A 20801-nucleotide genomic window follows, 5' to 3' on the forward strand; every position below is an offset into this window, starting at 1 on the left:
CAATAGGAAAGCGTCCAACCACTAACACCACCTACCGCCACAAAGTTCTGGAGATGATCGCTTGGATCAGTCATACCATTGTATTTACCTACCGATGTAGGTATTTTAGCATTAACAGGAAAGGGTGCTGTGGCAATGCTCGCTATGAATTTTGATTTTTCGGCGAAAGCCGCGGGGTTTGGTAAAGTCTCGTTCAGCATTTCTATGGTACTCGGTGTGGCGGTCTATGTCTTTCAGACGACTGTTCTCGCCTTTGAGCTCATCCTACTATCCCCGGTAACATACTGTAATCTCCCAGGTGATAAGATGAATCGTAACTATCAAACTCGTCCAAATAAGATGGTATCTGCATGTCTATGCGAGGACGAGGGCATAGCCTCGGTAATTCGCCAAACTCTGGCTCCGCCTGTTGGCTGTAACGAATCTGAATTCCTCTCACTATTGGTGGAGGAGAAGGAGATCCCCTAGGAGATTCCTCATAATCCATAGTGCGAGCGTGAAGTCGTTCATTACGCTTTTTTCGCTCGTATTCAACCATCAAACTTTGTTGTTGCACGTGGAGCCACTCTTCAGGAGTTAATGCTCCTCTGGATCTAGAATTACTTTGATGAGATCTCGCTATGTCAGAATCGCCTGAATCATTTTCCAGATCCAATTTTGGCCGTTTCCGGCGAGTCTCTTCCGTAATTCGTTTTTGACCCAAATTAGAACCTTCCGGTGCTAAGGCACGTCCCATGTTTGTGGGAGTGAGATCGGTTGGTGCTGTAACATTTTCTAGGGTAAAACCCCCAGGTGTTACCTCAGTGATTCGTGACCCCGAAGCAGTGATACGCTCAAGAGCACAGCCACCCGGAGTTGTGATACGTGTAAAAACACTAAGACTCGGAGGTGCTTCTGTGTTAGTTACACGCGAATCGGGTGCAGAAGTTCCCGTCGGCCCTTCAGGAAGTTTACTCATATCAAACAAACCAAAAAACCAACAGAGACAAAATTATGCAGTTCTAACACCAACACGGATGACACTAATGAAGAAACACGGATCCGATCCCCGAGTATGGGTCCTGGATCCAATGAGTCCATAGGGTAAGATACGATAATTGCAACCAAGATATGAGTACAACTTCCCAAAGTCCAATGACCGGAACCTGCAAAACAGACACCGTGAGTCTCGTTACCGGAAGGACAAGAGGGGGGGTCTTCCTGTAACCACCCTCCGGCGTGAGAATCGGTAACTTTCGTTAATGGAGAAAGTACTTAAGTAAACAGACTAAGTATAGTCAGAATGCAAGTGAGTGAATGAATACCTCATACCGTTTGACAAGGTATTTATAGCCGAAGGATGTAGGAAGGTGATTGGGCCAGCTGTCCTCTTCTAGAGGATCTTCAATAACCGCCTGGACGCGTGTCCTTTTATGATAGGTTGAGCTATACGTCCCATGTGCATAGGCATAACAACCCGGACACGTGTTGCCCAATGATATGACGGGTCGCACCCAGACCATGTGCACGGTTATAACAACCTGGCCATGTGTCCTTTGTTCATTAGCTGGTAGGTCACGTATTCCTCACGTAACAATCGCGGATATTCTTCTAGAAGGTAATTGGTTGGTGACAGCTGTTCCGCTGGCAATTCCTCTCGATCGTTTGGGCGGACTGATGTCCTATCCTGTGGACGACTTTCGAGGGTGGGAGGATGGTTCCGCGCGTGACATGAGAACATTCCTCCTCTATCGTGATATGCGGGTGATCCGTATGCCCCGCGGGTGGCTTATTAGAGGTTATTCTGTGACCCGCGGGTGGTATTTAAGGGTATTTGAGTCTTTTTGGTACCCTACCTCTATAGACATCTTGCCGTGTTGTCTACATATTCCACAATGATAAGTATTTTTTTTTCCTTTAAAGTCCATTTCATATTTCATACATGCATGGCCTCATCTTCTTTTAACATGTCCTCTTCATCTCCAATTCCTTTTATTCTAACATGTCATCCGTATCATATTATTATTTGCATCCGCAAATTGAGACGTTACGCTAATCCTAATTTTGAATCAATTTTGATATTGTAATATAATGCATGATAAAAGGAAGATGGAAGCTTGATGGAAACCATAATAACCCTTGGCTAAAAGTATGAAAAAACAAGTCTTAGAAATTTTCTTTCACGCTATTTCTTCAAATACGCTATACAACGAGTAGCTAGATTTAATCTGCAGATGGTGAAGAAACATAAAAAAAGCCCTGAAAATATGAAAGAAACAATTTTTAAAACTTTCTTATAATAAAAAGAATTTGACAGAATCGAATTTACGATTGAATCCACAACTTGCAACAAGAATTTCAAACACTGAAACATGCAATTCGCCTTGAAGAATCAATCCAAAGCTGCAATTAATTTAATCGAATCATTAATTAATTTTGAGACCTGCAGTTGAACTTAATAAATTAAATCCTGTGATTGAACGTGAAGAGTAGATCACGACCTGGAGAATCGAAACATGCAATTTAAAGTGAAGAATGGATATTGTCGAATGGATTGACTCGAGTGGTTCAAGCGTGAAGAATCGCTTGAACTGATTTGGAAACCTACATGTGAAAGAGGCATTTTTTTTTTAATTTAGAAAAAAAGAAAATAAAAAAAAAACCTAGTTTGGTACATACTTTTATAATAACCTATTTTGATAAATAATCAACCCCCCCCCCCCCCCCCCCTGGTAAAAACTCTCATTTTGCTTGAATATTTACTTTTAGTATTACAAATTATATATTTTTGAATTTTATGTGTTATATTATATACGTACAATTGTCAAACAATAAAGCTTTAAATATTCAAGCACAAATGTCTGATAACATTTTATTGAGTGGTATATATAAGCCTAAACTTTCATGCTCAAATTCTTCGTTTCAGGGTATTTTAAACGGGCACAAACATTTCATGTCTAATTCTATTACCAATCTAAATCACCATGTAATACTGATTAACTGAGTGAGAGTCAAACTTGATGTTTTTTTTAAAAAAAAAATGGGTTCATGTTTGGGTTCAAAACATTCAACCTGTCAAAACAACAACCCGACACAATGGACGCATTGATTTCTAGTACTTCCCTATAAATCACATTATCCAATTTCCAATTAATCAAACAAATTAACATACACTATACTGACGCATCCATCACACTAAACATATATAGAATTCAAATTAAACATTTAAAAAATAACTGAAACAATACTATTGCATCACTCTCTGTTAATGTAGGAAACAAACGAATCAGCCTCCTTACGACATTCACCACCCTCTGAAACCGATCTCCTTACGGCCTCCGCCAATTCAACCGCCTTCTTCCGCACCCTCTCCCCTTCACTAGAGTCAATTAGCCTCCTAATAACATCTTCCACCACCAACGACGACACCAAGTCGTCCCTATGTTCCCAATCACTCACAACCAGCCCAACTCTAAGAACATCAGTGATCAAAAACGCGTTACGTGGCTGATCAGAATGCATGGGCCAAGTGGCTATTGGCACACCTGCTAATATACTCTCCATAGTCGAGTTCCATCCACAATGACTCATAAACCCACCAGTTCCAACATGTTCTAAAATCTCCACTTGCGGGGCCCACCCCCGCACCACCAGCCCACGCCCTTCCACCCGTTCTTCGAATCCCACCGGCAAATCCGACATTTTAGCCTCATCTCCCGAAACATCACCCATGTCCGATGAACGTACCACCCAAATAAACCGTTGTTGGCTTCTCTCTAGCCCTGCAGCCAGCTCTTTAAACTGTCGGTCGCTAAAGGTGGTGGTCGTCCCAAAAGACACATAAATGACCGAATTCGGAGGCTGCAAGTCCAGCCACTGCAAACAGTTGTGACGGTTTCCTAAAACCGTCACAACTAATTTGTCAGCAAGGCTGAACGGCCCCATTGCCCAAATTTTCTTTGTATCGTTAAATTCTTCCCTCTCTAAATATTTAATATATTCACCTTCAATAACTCTTGACGAATCAAATAACTCCCCGACGTGAAAACCGACATGCGGGTACTGAAAAATCATAAACTCTGTAAACTCGGGCGACAAAGTTCCATCTTCGGACGGCAGCAGGTTTAGCACATCCGGGTCCATTGGGAACGGCCTGCCCTTTAACTCCCATTTCCTCCAGAAGGCGTCGCATGCAGAGAGGGGATTAAAGATGTAAGTCTCGGCGTTGGGTATCGTTTTCACGTCTTGGACGGTGTACGACATGAGAACGTCATGAATAACAGCGACTCTTCGGGCGGTGGTGGATATAGAAGCTACGAGATCAGCGATCGGGTGGCGGAGATGGATGGTTGATTCGAAAGCGGGTTGTAAGTGGGTCGGGAAGCGGTTAGAAGGGTTAGGAGGTGGTGAGGTGAATGTAGGAGTCGGGAGTTGATGGAAATTAATATTATTATTATTATTATTATTAGGGAGTGCGGCATTGGAGTATTGGTGGAGGCGGGAACGGAGTTGGTGGAGGTGAGTGGTGGTGGTGATGAAGTGGACAGGGATGTTGTAGGCGGAGATGAGGCGGGAGAGGTGGAGAAGCTGGTTCAGATGGCCGTGGGCGACGAAGGGAATCATGACGACTACGACATCGGCCGGCGGCTGGTTGCTCATGTTTTGTAATATTGTTGAGTGGTGACTGGTGAGTGCAGTAGGGCTGACTGGTGACTGCTGAAACCTTTATATTGTATTCGTGTGTCATGGTTATGTGATTATTTGTTATTTTTAGAAAAAAAAGTTGACTTTTAATATTGTTTTTAGTATTTTTTTAGTTGATTATTTTTCTTATTATATGACTTCATTAGTACTCATGTTTTAATTAAACAATTGCAAACTGCCATGTCTCTTTGAATAGATCCATATATTAGAGCATTAAAACAATAAACTCATATGGTCATACAAACCATCATATCATCATCACACTATATTTCAAACTTATCTCAAAAACATTATTTTTTTCCACAACAAATCTTTACAACCAGAAAAAAGTTTGGCTGATAAATCTCAACTATTATCTTTTGGTTGTCTTCGGTCCAAACTAATGAATTGGCTGATAAATGATCCCACATTTTATCATATTTGTTCTCAACGGTCTACGACTAACAGAATTCTAACGTCATTAGTTGCAGACTTGCAAGTCGCCAGAAAAAAGTTTTTTCCGAAATATTAATATTTTGTTTTAAAAAAATTCAACATTTTCGTATCGAACATCTTTGTAACCTTGGATCGCACCTTTAGAAACCTTTTTTTCTAGTAAAAGCCCCAATTATTGAGGTCGCTGGAACCTAGATCCATCGTCAGAATATGTTGATGGTGCTCAAGTGGTGGTGGTTGGTTGGTGGTGAGTCAACCGGTGGTGGTGGCGATGTTAAATGTTGAGTTTTCCGGCAAAAAAATGTGACTTTTAATGCCAAAAGCGTTTTTTATGCGACCCACAAGTAATGACGTTAGGATTATGTTAGTCGCGAGCCATTGAGAACAAATGAGTTAAAGGATGAGACCTTCGGCAACCAATTCATTAGTTAGGATCGACAACAACCAAATATGATAGTTGAGATTAATAAAAACTAATATACCTATTTTATGTTAGTCGCCATTTAATCCATTCAATCCTTTTCTTTCAAATATATTTAAGTATTAAGGTTTTTTAAAAGTATTTTCTTATTCTTTTTCGAATATTATTTAAAGATTAATTAAAGAACTACTAACCTAGAAGATGGAAGTGCTTTGGTAAATCTTTAATGACTGAGTTTTTCTCAACATTCACATGTAGCTTTTATTGAATAAAGCAGTTATTTTGGTATTGTAAACTATACCAATTGTATCATAAAGAAACGAACACCAAACAGTTACGTAACATGGGGATCCCTTCTAATTATGTTATAATTTAATGAGAAACATAAAATTCACTAAATAATACCATTTATTAAAATAAATATATGAATTATAAATTAAGTTACAATGTCTTTTTGCACTTGAATGTTTAACTAACAACGATGTGAATTGAATTTTGGTATTTATATTAAAACATATATGATATACACCTTTAACTCTTATTTTTTACTAGTTTAATTTTATCTGATAACTTTTGTTCATAAACTTAAAAAAAGACAAAAACTTATTAAAACTAAATATGTGATTGTGATTATTATTTTTTTTCTTCACGTTCGGGTAAAAGTTTTATTAAAAATCTAGTTATGTTATAAATAAAACGGGTTTTTAATATCATAAACTCTGCCGACTGTTAGAACCGTACCAGTACCGTGACAAACTAAACCAATACCGTTAAAACACTTTATTTGATAACTTTTGTTTGTTAATTTTCAAAAAAATATATATGCGATTGTGATTAATGTTAATAATGTAAACCATAGTTATTGTCGGTACTGTAATGATACCATAACAAACCTAAGAAATATTGCGATTGAACAACAATGTAACACAAGGGATCCTACCCCTCCTATAACAATTAGAATTAGAGGAGAATAAAATGTGACATGAAACACACTTAATAAATGTTCATTAATATATCATCATTTTTTAAAAATATAATTAAAATTAATTAAATGCTACATGAAGTACATTTAATAAATGTTCATTAATATATCATATGGTTTAATGAATATTTATAATTAAGTACATGAAATGCATTAAATAAATGTTTATAACAGATAAACTATTTATATATTAAAATAAAATTGAATTGCATATTATCTTAATTACAATGTCGCTTTGCTATTGAATGCATAACCAACAATGAGAATTAAATGTTGCACATTATATATATATATATAGAAAAGAGTTCAAATAAAAAACAATTGTTATGTGAGAAGTGTGAGAAGACTTTGAAAATGAGGAAAACCACCTAAATAGGACACTATACCATGTAAACAAGAAACTATACAACTTTTAGAAACTACCAATCTCAACCACTAGATCCAAGATCTAAGGGTCTACATCTATTCTTATGCCTCTCACAAACTATGGTTTTTTACGATAACAATACCCTATAATCATACCCAATATATATAGGGTATGATTATCGTAAAAAACAATAGTTTGTGTGAGGCATAAGAATAGATGTAGACCCTTAGATCTTGGATCTAGTGGTTGAGATTGGTAGTTTCTAAAAGTTGTATAGTTTCTTATTTACATGGTATAGTGTCCTATTTAGGTGGTTTACCTTTATTTTAAAGTCTTCTCACACTTCTCACAAAACAATTGTTTTTTATTTGAACTCTTTTCTATATATAAAAGGGTTAAAATAAAAAGACATAGTTTTGTAGGAAGAATAAGATTAACATAAAATTTAGAGTTAGGAAACTATGTAGCCTAAAACCTAGATCTTAGGAAACTATTTGGTCGTTTAAAAACTACCAATCTCAACTACTATATCATGGATTCAAGGGCTTAGATTTATTTTTACTCTTTTTAGGAAACTATTTCTTTTTATTATAACTCACCCCTATATATATATATATATATATATATATATTTGTGTATTGTATTTGTACGTGCAGTAGTGTTGTATTGTATGCAAACAATATAAAAGAAAGCCGATTTAGTGCACATGTGCATTAGTGTTGGAATACATATATGTACTAGTGTGTATTCGATGTTTACATAAGTGCTATATTGCATATATATACAACAGTGTGTATTAGATGTGTGCAATAGTGTTGTATTCTATGCAATACAACACTCTTGCATATATGCCATACACACTATTGCACATATGCACTAAACCGACGAGGTTACCGACAACCGTTGGTTTTTTAATAATATATACATATAAGAAAAATGAAAAAAAAACTACAAAAATTTTAAGAAATAATAATAATACTTTTTTATAAGTTTTAAAGTTTTATTTTTAAGGAAAGTTTTCATTTGATATCACCCCTATATGTGTGTGTGTGTGTGTGTGTGTGTGTGTGTGTGTGATGAGGATCTTAAAAGAACTTTGTGAACCATTTTAGGCCACAAAAAAAACATCTTAAAAAAGTATTTATAAATTATAAAAATGAAAAAAAAACAAAAAATTTTAAAAAATAATAAACCAAAATTTTTTATTTTTCATCTCAGTTTCATAAAAAAAACTGAATAATACACATATGTATATATTTTTAATCTCAATATACATAATTTACACATATGTACATTATTATTTATCTTAATTGTATATGTTTATAAATAATAACATGTATAAAATTCAAAATAAACACTAGTGCACATATGCCTTAAGAAAAAATCGGCGTATTGCATATATGCATTACAACGAGTTTTTTTCTTTAATTTTTTTATATTTTTTTGTTGTGAAGAATAACAACATATAAGAAAGATGAAAGAATTTTTTTTTTAATTAAATTAAGAATACTTTATTGTTAGTTCTTTAGTTCTTTCTCTAAGAAGGGGTTTTCTCTTGATCCTATATATATATATATATTATTTGATCTCACCCCTATATATATATATATATATGTATATTATATATTAGTAAAGAAGCAGAAGATATATGCAAAAGGCAATCTTCCTTATGTTTTTGATCTTTAGTTCAGGTATTTAACACCACCTCATTGTTATACATATACATGTGTTCTTCTGGTGTATTTCGTAGAACAATTTTCATTTCTTTTAGTTATTCCAGGTTTGATGAACTTCCCTAACAAAGCAAGTGCCAATTGTGAGTGTATGGTCGACAAAGAATGTGCATGGCTAAAATGCCCGGGGAATAAGCCAGCTTTTTGCGAGTTTTGTGGTTATTGTGAAGATGCGAAAACATTATCAGTTGGTACCAATAAAAACACATACAGTGGTGGCAAAATTCAAGAACAAGCACAACACCTCCGAGTCCAACCTTAGTAGACATGTTAAGTTTTGTACATGAGATCCATCAGTAATGTATGCATGAAAAAATAAACAAGAACCTAGATTATAATAACATTTTCATAGTGTTCTTTTTTTGACAAAGACAATGCTTAGTTGACAATCAGTGGAGTGGTTCATGCACATATTGTGTGGACTTGTTTATAAACGGACTTGAGTTAGAACTTATAAATAACAAAATTTGGAGAACTTATAAATAACAAAATTTGGGGTAAAACGAAAGAGGTTAAGTGGGCTCGCTTACAAACCAAGCCATCTCGGTATTTTAAGGTACCTCTTTTTCACATGAAACAAAAGTTCTTTTTGTCAAATTCACATGACATGGTATTATCATGTCACATTATTATATATATAAACAACAATTTCACCTAAAGTAACGTTGTTACATCCCATTAACCTATTAATTATAATAATATTTCTATAAAAATATTGCCGTAGTGAATAAAATAGTTTATTATTTTCCGAAGCATGCATCTGTCTACACATTTCAAAGCATAACGGCAGAATAGTGTAGGCTCTCACATTTTTAGCATATAAGATAATATACGGGTTGAACTAATTTATTTTTTTGCTGGTTTGATTTTTTCCCTATAACCTTCATTCGTGAACATAAAAAAAATTTTAAAAAACAAAATATGCGGTTGTTGGTATTGTACCGGCATCGTGATGAAGCAAACCAATACCTACAGAACATGGTATCCGATAACTTTTGTTCGTTAGTGCTTAAAAACTATGATTGTGATTAATGTTTTCTCAAAGTTCCAATATAAGTTTTAAAATTAAATAAAGAGGTTTTTTGAATATCGTAAATTATATCGAGTGTCGGTACCGTACCTGTACCACGACAAACCTAACTGATCATGGCCGAACACCTATGTAACACAAGAAATCCTCCTAGTTGTGTAACTATTAAAGTAGAATTAAATGCTACATAATCAAATAGACTTAATAGGGCATTTATTTAATAAAAAAATGTGAATTAAGTTAATTACAATGTCCTTTTACACTTAAATGTATAACTAACAACGATGAGAATGAAGTGTTGGCATTTCATATTATACTAGTCATGTGTTCGCGCGATGCAATGGAAAACAATATGTAAAGATTGTTAGCAAGCCAAGTCTAGCTCGAGCTTGACTCGAGCTTCATACGGAGCTAGAGTCAAGTTCTTCTTGAATATTTTGATGTTTACATAAGTTGAGTACTTTCAATCATATTTTTATTAAACATATAAGAAGTAAAAAAATTTAAAGTTGAGTAATATTTGAATAACATGAGAGGTGAAAGTTGTAAGTATTCCTTCAATTTTGAATGGACAAATACCATAAAAAACCAACATACTTTATACTTTCTGTTTTTTCTCACAAAAATCCTCAATAATTTTTTGCACGTAAAAGTCCCTGTACATGTTAAATTTGAACAAAGAAGTGACGTAGCTTTTAAAAACAATAAAATTGATTTTTTTTCTTATGTATTTGATTTTTCCTCATGTTTGTGTGAATATATAATTTCTTCCGACGCTATAGATTGTAAAAAGTTTGTTTATGCTTTTTATCTAAAAGATAAAGAACTATATATGTAATTTAATGAAAACATGAGGTTATAAATATTTATCATTTAAGAAACTTGTACATTCATGCAATAATGATTTGTACATTTTAAACTCTCCATCGGTTTTGTAAAAAAATTATACTGAAACATCGACAAAAATAAGCCTGTGTATGCTCTGATAATTTGTAATCATATTTTTATAAAACGTATATGAAGAAAACCAAAAAAGAAAAAAGTTTGATTAAAAAGTAGATAATCATGAGAGTTCAAAATTGTAACTATTTCTTAAACTATCAAAACTTAAGTAAAGCTAAGGTACCATACTTGTAATTATTTTGATAAAAATCAAACGAACATGGGCTTTTTATGTGTGTTAAAGATAAGTGTACCCCTACTTAAACATGTATCTTTTGCATTATAAGTTGCAAAACTCTTAAAATATTTAGTCTTAATTTGTTCATCTCTCATTTATTATATATAGTATGCATATATAGGGGAATCATGAGTGAACATCTCCTTAAAGAAAAACTCAACCCAGTCAAGACTTTAAAAAAAAAAAAACAAATCTCTTTTGTTTTATTATAAGGCTAGCTTTCTTAAAAAAGAGTTGGTCGCAATATTTGACATATCACATATACGTAATATAGCAATATTGTTATGTTGCATAAATGCAATATAACATTATTACATATATACATATAATACAACAATATATATTACAATTAAAATGTGGCATAACTTAAGCATGTAAAGCGAACAAACTTATCTTGGCCACATGTCTCTTCAGATCATGCCACGTGTCTCCCTCAAGAAAGTATATATTACAATTCTTCAGATGCCAGCCTCTTCAGATCCTGCCACGTGTCTCCCTCAAGCTAGCTGCTTCAGTCTATTTACATATGTGCATACTAAAAGTCAGCTATGCTGAGTGAGTTCTAGGTAATCAGGTAACATACAATACATTCACATACTTATACACGCACATCCGAAGATACATATTATGTACTTAACCTGCTAATCTTTCTTTCGTACATGCATAACTTTATAACTTCTTTCTTTCTTTCATTCTTTCTTTCATACTTTACATTTATTCTTTCATTACATACTTATACGTTTTAAAGAGTTTTTCGCCCTATAACCTCTCAGATATTATAAGGGTTTGGTCCCTATCCTCTAAGATATTATAAGGGTATGAGGTTCTGGTCCCTATCCTCTCTGATATTATAAGGGTTTGGTCCCTCCTCATATCTTCACATCTTCTTCATACTATCATTTATACAATTTCATACAAACCCTGCTATATCATTCATACATACAGTCACATCTTCTAACTATTACTTTCCTCGGAAATACGTGCAATATCTGAAGATCATTCACTTACCGACAAACATTCATTCATAACCTCAATAACTATCACATAAATCATAAGGTAAGTGTATTAACTTATCACACCGAGTATACACACAGCCCTAATAATATAACAAGGAAATGAGGCTAGAAACTCACCAAGGTCTGATTCCTTTTAGAGTTAATGGTAACTCCTTTCCTTAACTGGGCGCGGATAAATATATAACAATTACATGTATCAATTAACTAGCCTATCCATATCATATTTCTAGGTTATTGTAATCCCCTAGCTATGGGGTCCGGGGCAGCTCCCCTGGCAGCCGAGTTCTAGGGGCGGTAGCCCCCTAGCGGGGTCTAAGGGGCAGAGCCCCTGGTTGGGGTTAAGCTGACAAGTCAGCTTGAAAAAATTTTATTTTCATTACTAAGTCTTTACTAAAAACCTCATCAGAAAACTGAAGTTCAATTATTTAATCAAATTAAATCTTCATTTTAAACGTTACATTCATTATTAATTATTTACTTATTCATCCATATATATCGTTTACGTACGTATACGCTGTTCATCTTTCGTTTATTAAAAAGTATCTTAATCCAGTGTATAAGTCTTCATGGGCGTATAAGTTAGTTCGACGTGTAAGTTAGGGTGGCGCATAAGTCCTTATCCAATGTGTAAGTTTTCCCAACGTATAAGCTATACATACAAGCCACATATATAGATATATGTTTACATACATATACGGTGCACACATACATATACGTGGCTCACTCTTATACGATATCTATATACTTTTGCGCCGTCCACACTTATACGGCTCATACATACACGCTGCATTTATCTTATACGCTAAACATACTTGCGCGGTCCTTCATACTTATGCGCTGCCTGAAGTTATACGCTGCTTATAGTTATACGGCGTGTAAGTTTAGTTCAACTCCTTATTACTCGTTTTTAAGGTTTTTCTTCGATTCCGGCGCCGTCATCCGCCGTTAACCACCATGGTTGGTCAGGGTTTGGTCGTTTATGGTCTAGGTAGCTTTGGGGTGTCCAGATCTGAGCTAAAATGGTCCTTAAGCTCATTTTTGGTTGATTAAACACCCGAATAAAGCTAGATCTAGATCCAATCGGCTCATACGGCAGCACGAGTCTGCGGTTTCGGGTTCTAATAGGTTGGGTCAGCTGTGATAAATGATTTCTTACCTTCGGTTGGTATCGGATCGTTGAATATAGTAGAGTAGAGAGTGTTTGGATTAAGTGTGTGTTTTTGATGGTGTAGGCTATGGTGTAGAATGAATGGAAATGGAAAGGATTGAGGTTTAAGGAGTATTTATACTCCTTAAGCCCATGGACCTTAGGCCCATCTTTCCTTTTTAGTCCATATTTAATTAAAACCCATCATCCTTTTATCTTATTATTTTATTACTATCTCTACTAACTCAAAATAATTCCTCCAACGAAATTAATATATTAATATTATTCTAAGAAATTTCTGGATGTTACAATAAGCAGGTTAAGTAAGTAATATGTGTCTACGGATATGTATGAGTAAGTATGTGAATGTATTGTATGTTACCTGATTAACTAGAATTCACTCAGCGTAGCAGACTTTTATTATGCACGCAGGTAAATAGACTGAAGCAGCTAACTTGAGGGAGACAAATGACAGGAACTAAAAAGGCTGGCATCTGAAAATTTGTCATGATGTTTTAATAAGATATTTTAAGTTATGTTTCTAAAGATAAGTTATGAATTCTTTGTAATGAATGATTGAAGTTTTATTATTTCGCGAAAGTTTTAATTAACTCTGGTATTTAAAACTGTGTTTATGAGTAAATCCAACGCCAATGTAGGGAACTGGGAATGGGGCCTTACAAGTTGGTATCAGAGCATAAATTCGAAAGAATTAAGCATCCTACATGATTGGACTCGAACTGAAAATGAGACTTAAGTAAGAAAAGAAAGAAGATGCCAGTTCAAAAAAGCCATGTGTCACTCAAGCAAGCTAAGTAAAGGTTAAGTGTATGATTAATTCCGTGTATAATGTAAGAATGTGTAAGGAAGTTAGCTTAATTTCTAGGGATAGAAGTGTATGATTTTATGAAATGTTTGATTGCCTAACTTCTCAGAAATAGAACCAGCACAAATAGACTCATAAAGGTAAGTGTATAGGTCACGGAAAGTAACATGATCACCTAATCACAGCTGCCACTGTTACTACCTGTTAGAGTTACTATTCTTGTACTAAATAGTTCCTTGAGTGATAACGTTTGTGTTTCCTTATAGAATACGAATGGCTGGAGCAAGAAAGGATGTTGGCCAAAGAGGTCATACTAAACGTCGTGGTAGGATACGTATGGTTCGAGAACCTTCTGTAGAGTTTGTTACTAACACAAGGGAAGAATGAAGCGCAGCTGGACATAATCCGAGCAACAATGAAGGGTATCAACTTGACCTTGCTGGTCAAGCCGCTATTCCTTAGGCTGTAGCTGCTGTAGTGAAGGAATTACACCTTGGAAAGTCTGCTGAAAGCCATGCGAGGACCGCTGAGAGGGCAGGGGAGGATGGTAAGAAAGCTGATGATGAGGAAGGCGACTCAAGTGAAGTTCGATCTGTGAAGTTTGATGAGAGAAAGAGAGGACGAGGTGGGTGTAACTATAAGTCGTTCAAAGGTTGCGACCCGCCAAAGTTGACTGGTTTAGGAGATGCAATTGCTACTCTCCAATGGGTATGCCACTCAGTCGTTTGGTGAAGAGACTATGCACTTGTGGGAGACTATGGAACAGAGGAAGACTCGGGAAGAGATTAAGGCGATGAGGTGGGATGACCTGAAGGAGTTGGTGATGAAGCGATTTTGTGCTGATGCTGAGGTTGAGAGTGCTGAGATGAAGTTTTTGAATCTGAAAGCGAGAATGATGACACGCCGCGAGTACATAACTGAATTCAACCGCATGTAGATATTGGTGCCTAACATGGTGAACACCGAGGCCAAGCGAATCAAGTGTTACATAAGAGGACTACCACAAAATGTCCGCACTTTGGTCAAGACAAGTAAACCTGCTACTTTCGACTTTGCTGTTGAGCTTGCAGAGATAGTTTATGATGAATTGGCTGAGGATGAAGTGGTGGTAGAATAGAAGAAAAAGAAGAAATGGGTTGCTCCTGCTAAAAGACTCGTACTCAGTTGTGGAACCCCAAGGACAAGAAGCCAAGGGTGTGGGAGAAGAAGTTATGTAAGACGTGTTGTAAGATACACGGTGGTGAGTGCAGATGGAGTAAGGGAACAGGCGTTTGCTACAAGTGTGGCAAGATTCATGGTGGAGAGTTCAAGCTTGGTTCGAATGCTTGCTACAAGTGTGGGAGAGTGGGGCACCATACCAATGAATGCAATGCAAAGCCCGCATGTTACAAGTGTGGTTAGACGGGTCATATTGCGAGGGAGTGCACTGATGGTGAAGCTGGGGAAGCGGGAAGAAAGATGCCAACCAGTTAAGGCCAAGAACCAGAGCCTACATGCTGACTCAGGAGCAGGCCAAACAAATCTCTATTGTTGTGACAGGTACGTTTCTTGTAAAACGGTATTTCCGCTTTTGTGTTGTTTGATTCAGGTGCAAATAGGAGTTTTGTAGCTACAACATTCAGTAAGTTAGCTAAAATGAAATGTTGTCTTGTGCCTGAAACTTTTAAAGTAGAAACAGCTAGTCAGACCTCAGTTAGGATAATGAGAATGTTTAAGGATTGTAAGATATAGTTAGAGGGACGTGAGGTCCCTGTTACCCTGTATGTTATGACCTTAGGAGGGTTCGATGTTGTTTTGGGAATGGATTGGCTATCTGATTTTTAGGCTCAGATAGTGTGTAAGAGTAGGATAATAAGATTAAAATCCTTGGATGGTAGTGTAGTGACGGTTTATGGTGATAAAGAAAGTTCGGGGCTTAATGTCATTTCGATGATAAAAGCCGAAGGTTTGTTAAGGCGATGGTGTGGTGCCTATCTGGTGTACGTTGTCAAAGCTACAGCCGAGACGAAAGAAGTTAAATATGTCCCTGTTGTGCGCGACTATCCACAAGTGTTCCCATAGGATCTTCTGGGTTGCCATCGGAGCGAGAGGTAGAATTCCAAATAGACGAGCACAACCCGTACGAAAGCACCTTACCTCCTAGCGCCATCCGAGATGAAGGAATTGATGTCCCAACTGCAAGAAATCCTTGACAAGGGTTTCATTAGGCCGAGTGTCTCCCTGTAGGGCGCACCGGTGTTGTTTGTTAAGAAGAAGGATGGAAGTATTAGAATGTGTACAGACTATCGTGAGTTGAATAAACTTACAATGAAGAACAGATATCCGTTGCCACGGATTGATGATTTTTTTGACCAACTACAAGGTTCGAGTTGGTTCTCACGAAAGACCTTAGATCAGGCTATCATCAACTGAAGGTGAAAGAGGCAGACATCCCTAAGATAGCGTTTCTGACGCGGTATGGACACTACGAGTTCCTCGTAATATCGTTTGGTCTCATGAATGCACCGACAACATTTATGGACATGAAGAATAGGGTATGTCGGCTGATGTTGGACAAATTCGTTATCGTGTTTATTGACAATATATTGATTTATTCGAAGAAAGAATCTATCCACATGGAACACCTATGATAAGTATTAGAGAAGCTGAAGGGAGAGAAGTTGTATGCTAAGTTGTATGCTAAGATTTCGAAGTGCAGTTTCCAGGTCACGTAATCAATCCTGAAGGGATTACTGTGGAACCATCTAAGATTGAGGCGATAACGAATTGGAAAACTCCGCAGAACCCGACTGCAATACGCAGCTTCTTAGGGTTGGCTGGCTATTATAGGAGATTCATCGAAGGCATCTCCAAGATAGCCGCACCATTGACCGGAATAACCTGGAAGTCTGTAGTGTTCACTTGGTAGAAGTTTCAAGAGTAGGCTTTTGAGGAATTAAAGAGAAGACTCACGCAAGCTACAATCCTTGCTCTACCCGAAGGTGAGGAGGATTTGGTTCTTTGTACTGATGCCTCGCATCGTGGGTTAGGTTGTGTGTTAATGCAATGGGGAAAGGTTATAGCTTATGTGTCCATACAGTTGAAGGTTCACGAGAGTACCTACCCAACACATGACTTGGAGCTAGCAGCAGTAGTGCATGCTCTAAAGATATGGAGATATTATCTTTATGGTACTAAGTGTACTATCTACACAGATCATAAGAGTTTAATGTACTTTTTCGAGCAGAATGAGTTGAACATGAGGCAGAGAAGATGGTTAGAGTTGATAAAGGACTACGAATGTGATATCAAATACTATCTGGGTAAGGCTAAGCCGGAAGAATGAAGAAGTCATTGCAACAATGAAGTCATATAAGTTGATCGTTAACTCCGATTTCTTTGAAGAGATCATCAAGGTGCAGTTTGAGGTGCTTACAGATGAAGGGTGAAAGAAGAAGAAGAGAATTTTCTGACAGCAAGACGAGCTGATGGACAGCACTCATGGTGTGAAGACTAGGTTTGACCGCATGTGGATTCCACGCCATGGAAATTATATAGGTCGAATCCTAGATGAAGCTCACAAGTCGAGATAATCGATTCATCTAGGATCCACCAAGACGTATCTGTTGGGTTTCTATGGAAATTTTAAACTTAGTTAACCGTTTAACTAGTCACAATTAAGGCGGAAGCGTGATATAAACAAACTAAATATATGTATGCAAATATATATTTTACAAGTTTATAGGAAATGTGTATATGAACAACCTAATTTATTCATATTATAAGATTACCAATAATCTATTTATTAGAAACCCGAGACAAGGATCAAATAATACCGAAAAACTAAACTATCAAAGCATATAAACACTTACAATCTTAACCCTTTAAGAGTGTAGTTGATGTTGAAGAAGATGATGATGTTGATGCTAGACTTTCAAAGGAAAATCCTCAAATGGAAAGTACCCCGAGCCTCCAACACACACCGAGCTATGTTAGGGAGCTAGAACACCAAAAACCCGAGACCCGAATCCCTTCCTTTTGCCTTGGCCGAAAACAAGAAGGAGGAAGGAGGAGTGGAGAGTTTTTGTTACTTGTAATCTTACTTAAAACTTACTTGGTCTTTCTCTTTCTTATCTTTTTTCAAAAACAAGATTGCATGTAGTTTAAGTATTTCACACTCAACCTCTACCATGTGCATGCAAAGATTTGACCAAGATAGTGGGGTGTGGGGCCCACCCAAAACCGGCCCCAATATTACATATATTTTATTTTTTTTTTTTCTTTATTATTTTATACTATATAAAATATATAAACACCCCTTCCTTTATAAACCATTTTACAAAAGAAACTATAGTTAAATAATCATTCCAATAATAATTATTTAAATAAATAAATTAACCAATTAATTTATTTAACATTTTCAAGTAATTATTCAGAAACCCGATTTCTGAATGTGTCGTGTTCTGTATTTGTTTTATAGATCATATCTCAACAAATACATAATTGGTGTGTGTCTAACTCGTTATTGGGTATGACCCGACTTGGATCAAACACAACTAGCCACATTAACCTAATTATGTGTCTCGGGCATACGATATTCCAACAATCTCCCACTTGCACGAGACTCATAGGAAGTTAATGCTAATGGTGAATACCGCCTAACAACAGGTCACCATCCCTAGAGTGTTTGACTAAGTGCCATTCAATAACATCATCCCCTTCAAGTCCATACTTGATATGATATAGGTAAGTCTTATCACTATATCCCTTCGTTACTAGATGTCCTGTCAAATCGAAGAGACACAGATTGATCATTCTCTCAATGATTTAACTTAACAGGCCTTAGACATCTAAACTCTCAACACATAAGAGGAACAAATCCCATCTTGACTACATACATCCTTGTTGACATCTCGTATGATATCTGAGCTCTTTCTTTTACGTCATCGTGTTACCGAAATAACAAAGAAGAGAGTCAAGTTATCAGACTTGATGAAAAACCAGATCCAGTATGCATCTCAGGTCAAAGGACACAATGATACTTGCCTTTACTCAAGGATTACTTATGATCAGTTGCAATAACTCCATGCATTTATCCTTGAGAGCGGATCATGTCCAATATTTGTATCCCACAAATATCTATGAACCTTGGTGGCAAACCTATGCCTTATATTCATCACATGAATATCAACCAATCCGGATTCATAATAGTCTTACCTTCATACTTGTTCCCACAAGCATGATCGACTACGGACGTTTAGAACAACATAAGTCATTCATGGATTAAACATGCAAATATAGAACATAACTCATTGAAAAATTAAAACATAATTAATTATCATGAGATATCCATTACATTCGTTCTTATACAAACACTAAAACCAGATTAAATCCATTCACTAGAATACCGAAGTCCTAATGCACAAACATGACCCTCATGCTTTGGCCTATCGAGGAGCTTCGTGAGTGGGTCCGCAATATTTTGATCGGTATGAACTTTATGAATACATATCTTTCTCTTTTCAACTTCATCCCTTATGTAGTTGAATCTGCGCTCAATGTGCCTCGTTTTCTGATGAGCACGAGGCTCCTTGATTTGTGCAATAGCACCCTCATTGTCACAGAATATCTCTAGGGGCTCCTGAATGGTAGAGATAATCCCTAGATCCATGATGAACTTTTTCATCCATGCAGCCTCTTGGGCTGCCATTGAAGCGGCGATGTACTCAGATTCTGTAGTGGATAACGCGACAACATCCTGCTTCGAACTCTTCCAAGAGACAGCGCCTCCATTTAAGATGAAGACATATCCCGACTGTGACCGAGAATCATCTCGGTCAGTTTGGAAACTCGCATCCACGTAACCCTTTACGACGAGTTCCTCCTCACCAGACCCATATATTAAAAACATATCCTTAGTCCTTCTAAGGTATTTTAATATATTCTTGACAGCCATCCAATGACTGTCACCTGGGTTGTGCTGGTATCTACTTGTTATGCTTAAAGCATACGAGACATCCGGTCTAGTGCACATCATTGCATACATAATAGATCCTATTGCTGAAGCATAAGGAACATGCTTCATCCTATCCTGCTCTTCCTTAGAGCTAGGACTTTGGGATGAGCTTAACACGGTTCCTCTAGGAATAGGTACCAAACCTTTCTTAGAGTTTTCCATCCTGAACCTTTTCAGGATTTTATCAATGTATGCACTTTGATTGAGTCCGATCAATTTCCTTTGTCTATCCCTATAGACCTTTATTCCCAAGATATATGTCGCTTCTCCAAGATCCTTAATTGAGAAACGACTACTTAACCACGTTTTAACGCTTTCCATACTTGGTATATCATTTCCAAATAAAAGTATATCATCGACATACAAAATGAGGAACATGATTATACTCCCACTAGCCCATTTATATACACACGCCTCATCACCGTTTTGGACGAAACCAAACGCTTTGATTTCTTCATTAAAACGATGATTCCACATCCGTGATGCTTGTTTCAATCCGTAGATTGATTTCCTTAATTTACATACTTTATCAGGATTAGATGGATCAACAAAACCTTCAGGCTGAACCATATGGACATCTTCCTCAAGATATCCATTAAGAAAAGCGGTCTTGACATCCATCTGCCATATCTCATAATCAAAATGAGCTGCAATGGCAAATAATATCCTGATCGACTTAAGCATTGCGACCGGCGAGAAGGTTTCATCATAATCAATCCCTTGAGTTTGCGTGAAACCTTTTGCGACAAGTCGGGCTTTGTAAGTATCTAAATTTCCATGCATATCGGTCTTCTTCTTGAAGACCCACTTACATCCAACCATTTTGGAGTTAAGTGGACGATCAACCAATTCCCAAACTTGGTTATCGTGCATGGATTGCATCTCGGCGCTCATGGCTTCAAGCCACTTGTCACAATCAGGTTGTGACATAGCATCTTTGTAGGAGATCGGTTCATCTGAATCGACCAAGTAGCAATCATCCACAA

At 36.6% G+C, this 20801-nt stretch overlaps 1 protein-coding gene across 1 annotated transcript; it reads right to left on the minus strand.

Moving 5' to 3' along the window:
- Positions 1–3217: 3217 nt before the first annotated feature.
- On the minus strand, positions 3218–4638 carry LOC143538930 (zeatin O-glucosyltransferase-like). The gene has a single exon (XM_077032368.1). It carries the CDS (start codon positions 4636–4638, stop codon positions 3235–3237), a length of 1404 nt encoding a protein of 467 aa, XP_076888483.1. The 3' UTR covers positions 3218–3234.
- Between the last annotated feature and the right edge of the window lie 16163 nt (positions 4639–20801).

The sequence above is a fragment of the Bidens hawaiensis genome, unplaced genomic scaffold (genome assembly GCF_021521415.1).
Source record: "Bidens hawaiensis isolate Kalapana, Puna unplaced genomic scaffold, B.hawaiensis_p1.1 tig00011762_1, whole genome shotgun sequence".
NCBI classification, from domain to species: domain Eukaryota; kingdom Viridiplantae; phylum Streptophyta; class Magnoliopsida; order Asterales; family Asteraceae; genus Bidens; species Bidens hawaiensis.

What these genes read in the sequence shown, in the direction of transcription:
- LOC143538930 (XM_077032368.1), bottom strand. Translation starts at nt 4,638, where the DNA reads ATGAGCAACCAGCCGCCGGCCGATGTCGTAGTCGTCATGATTCCCTTC.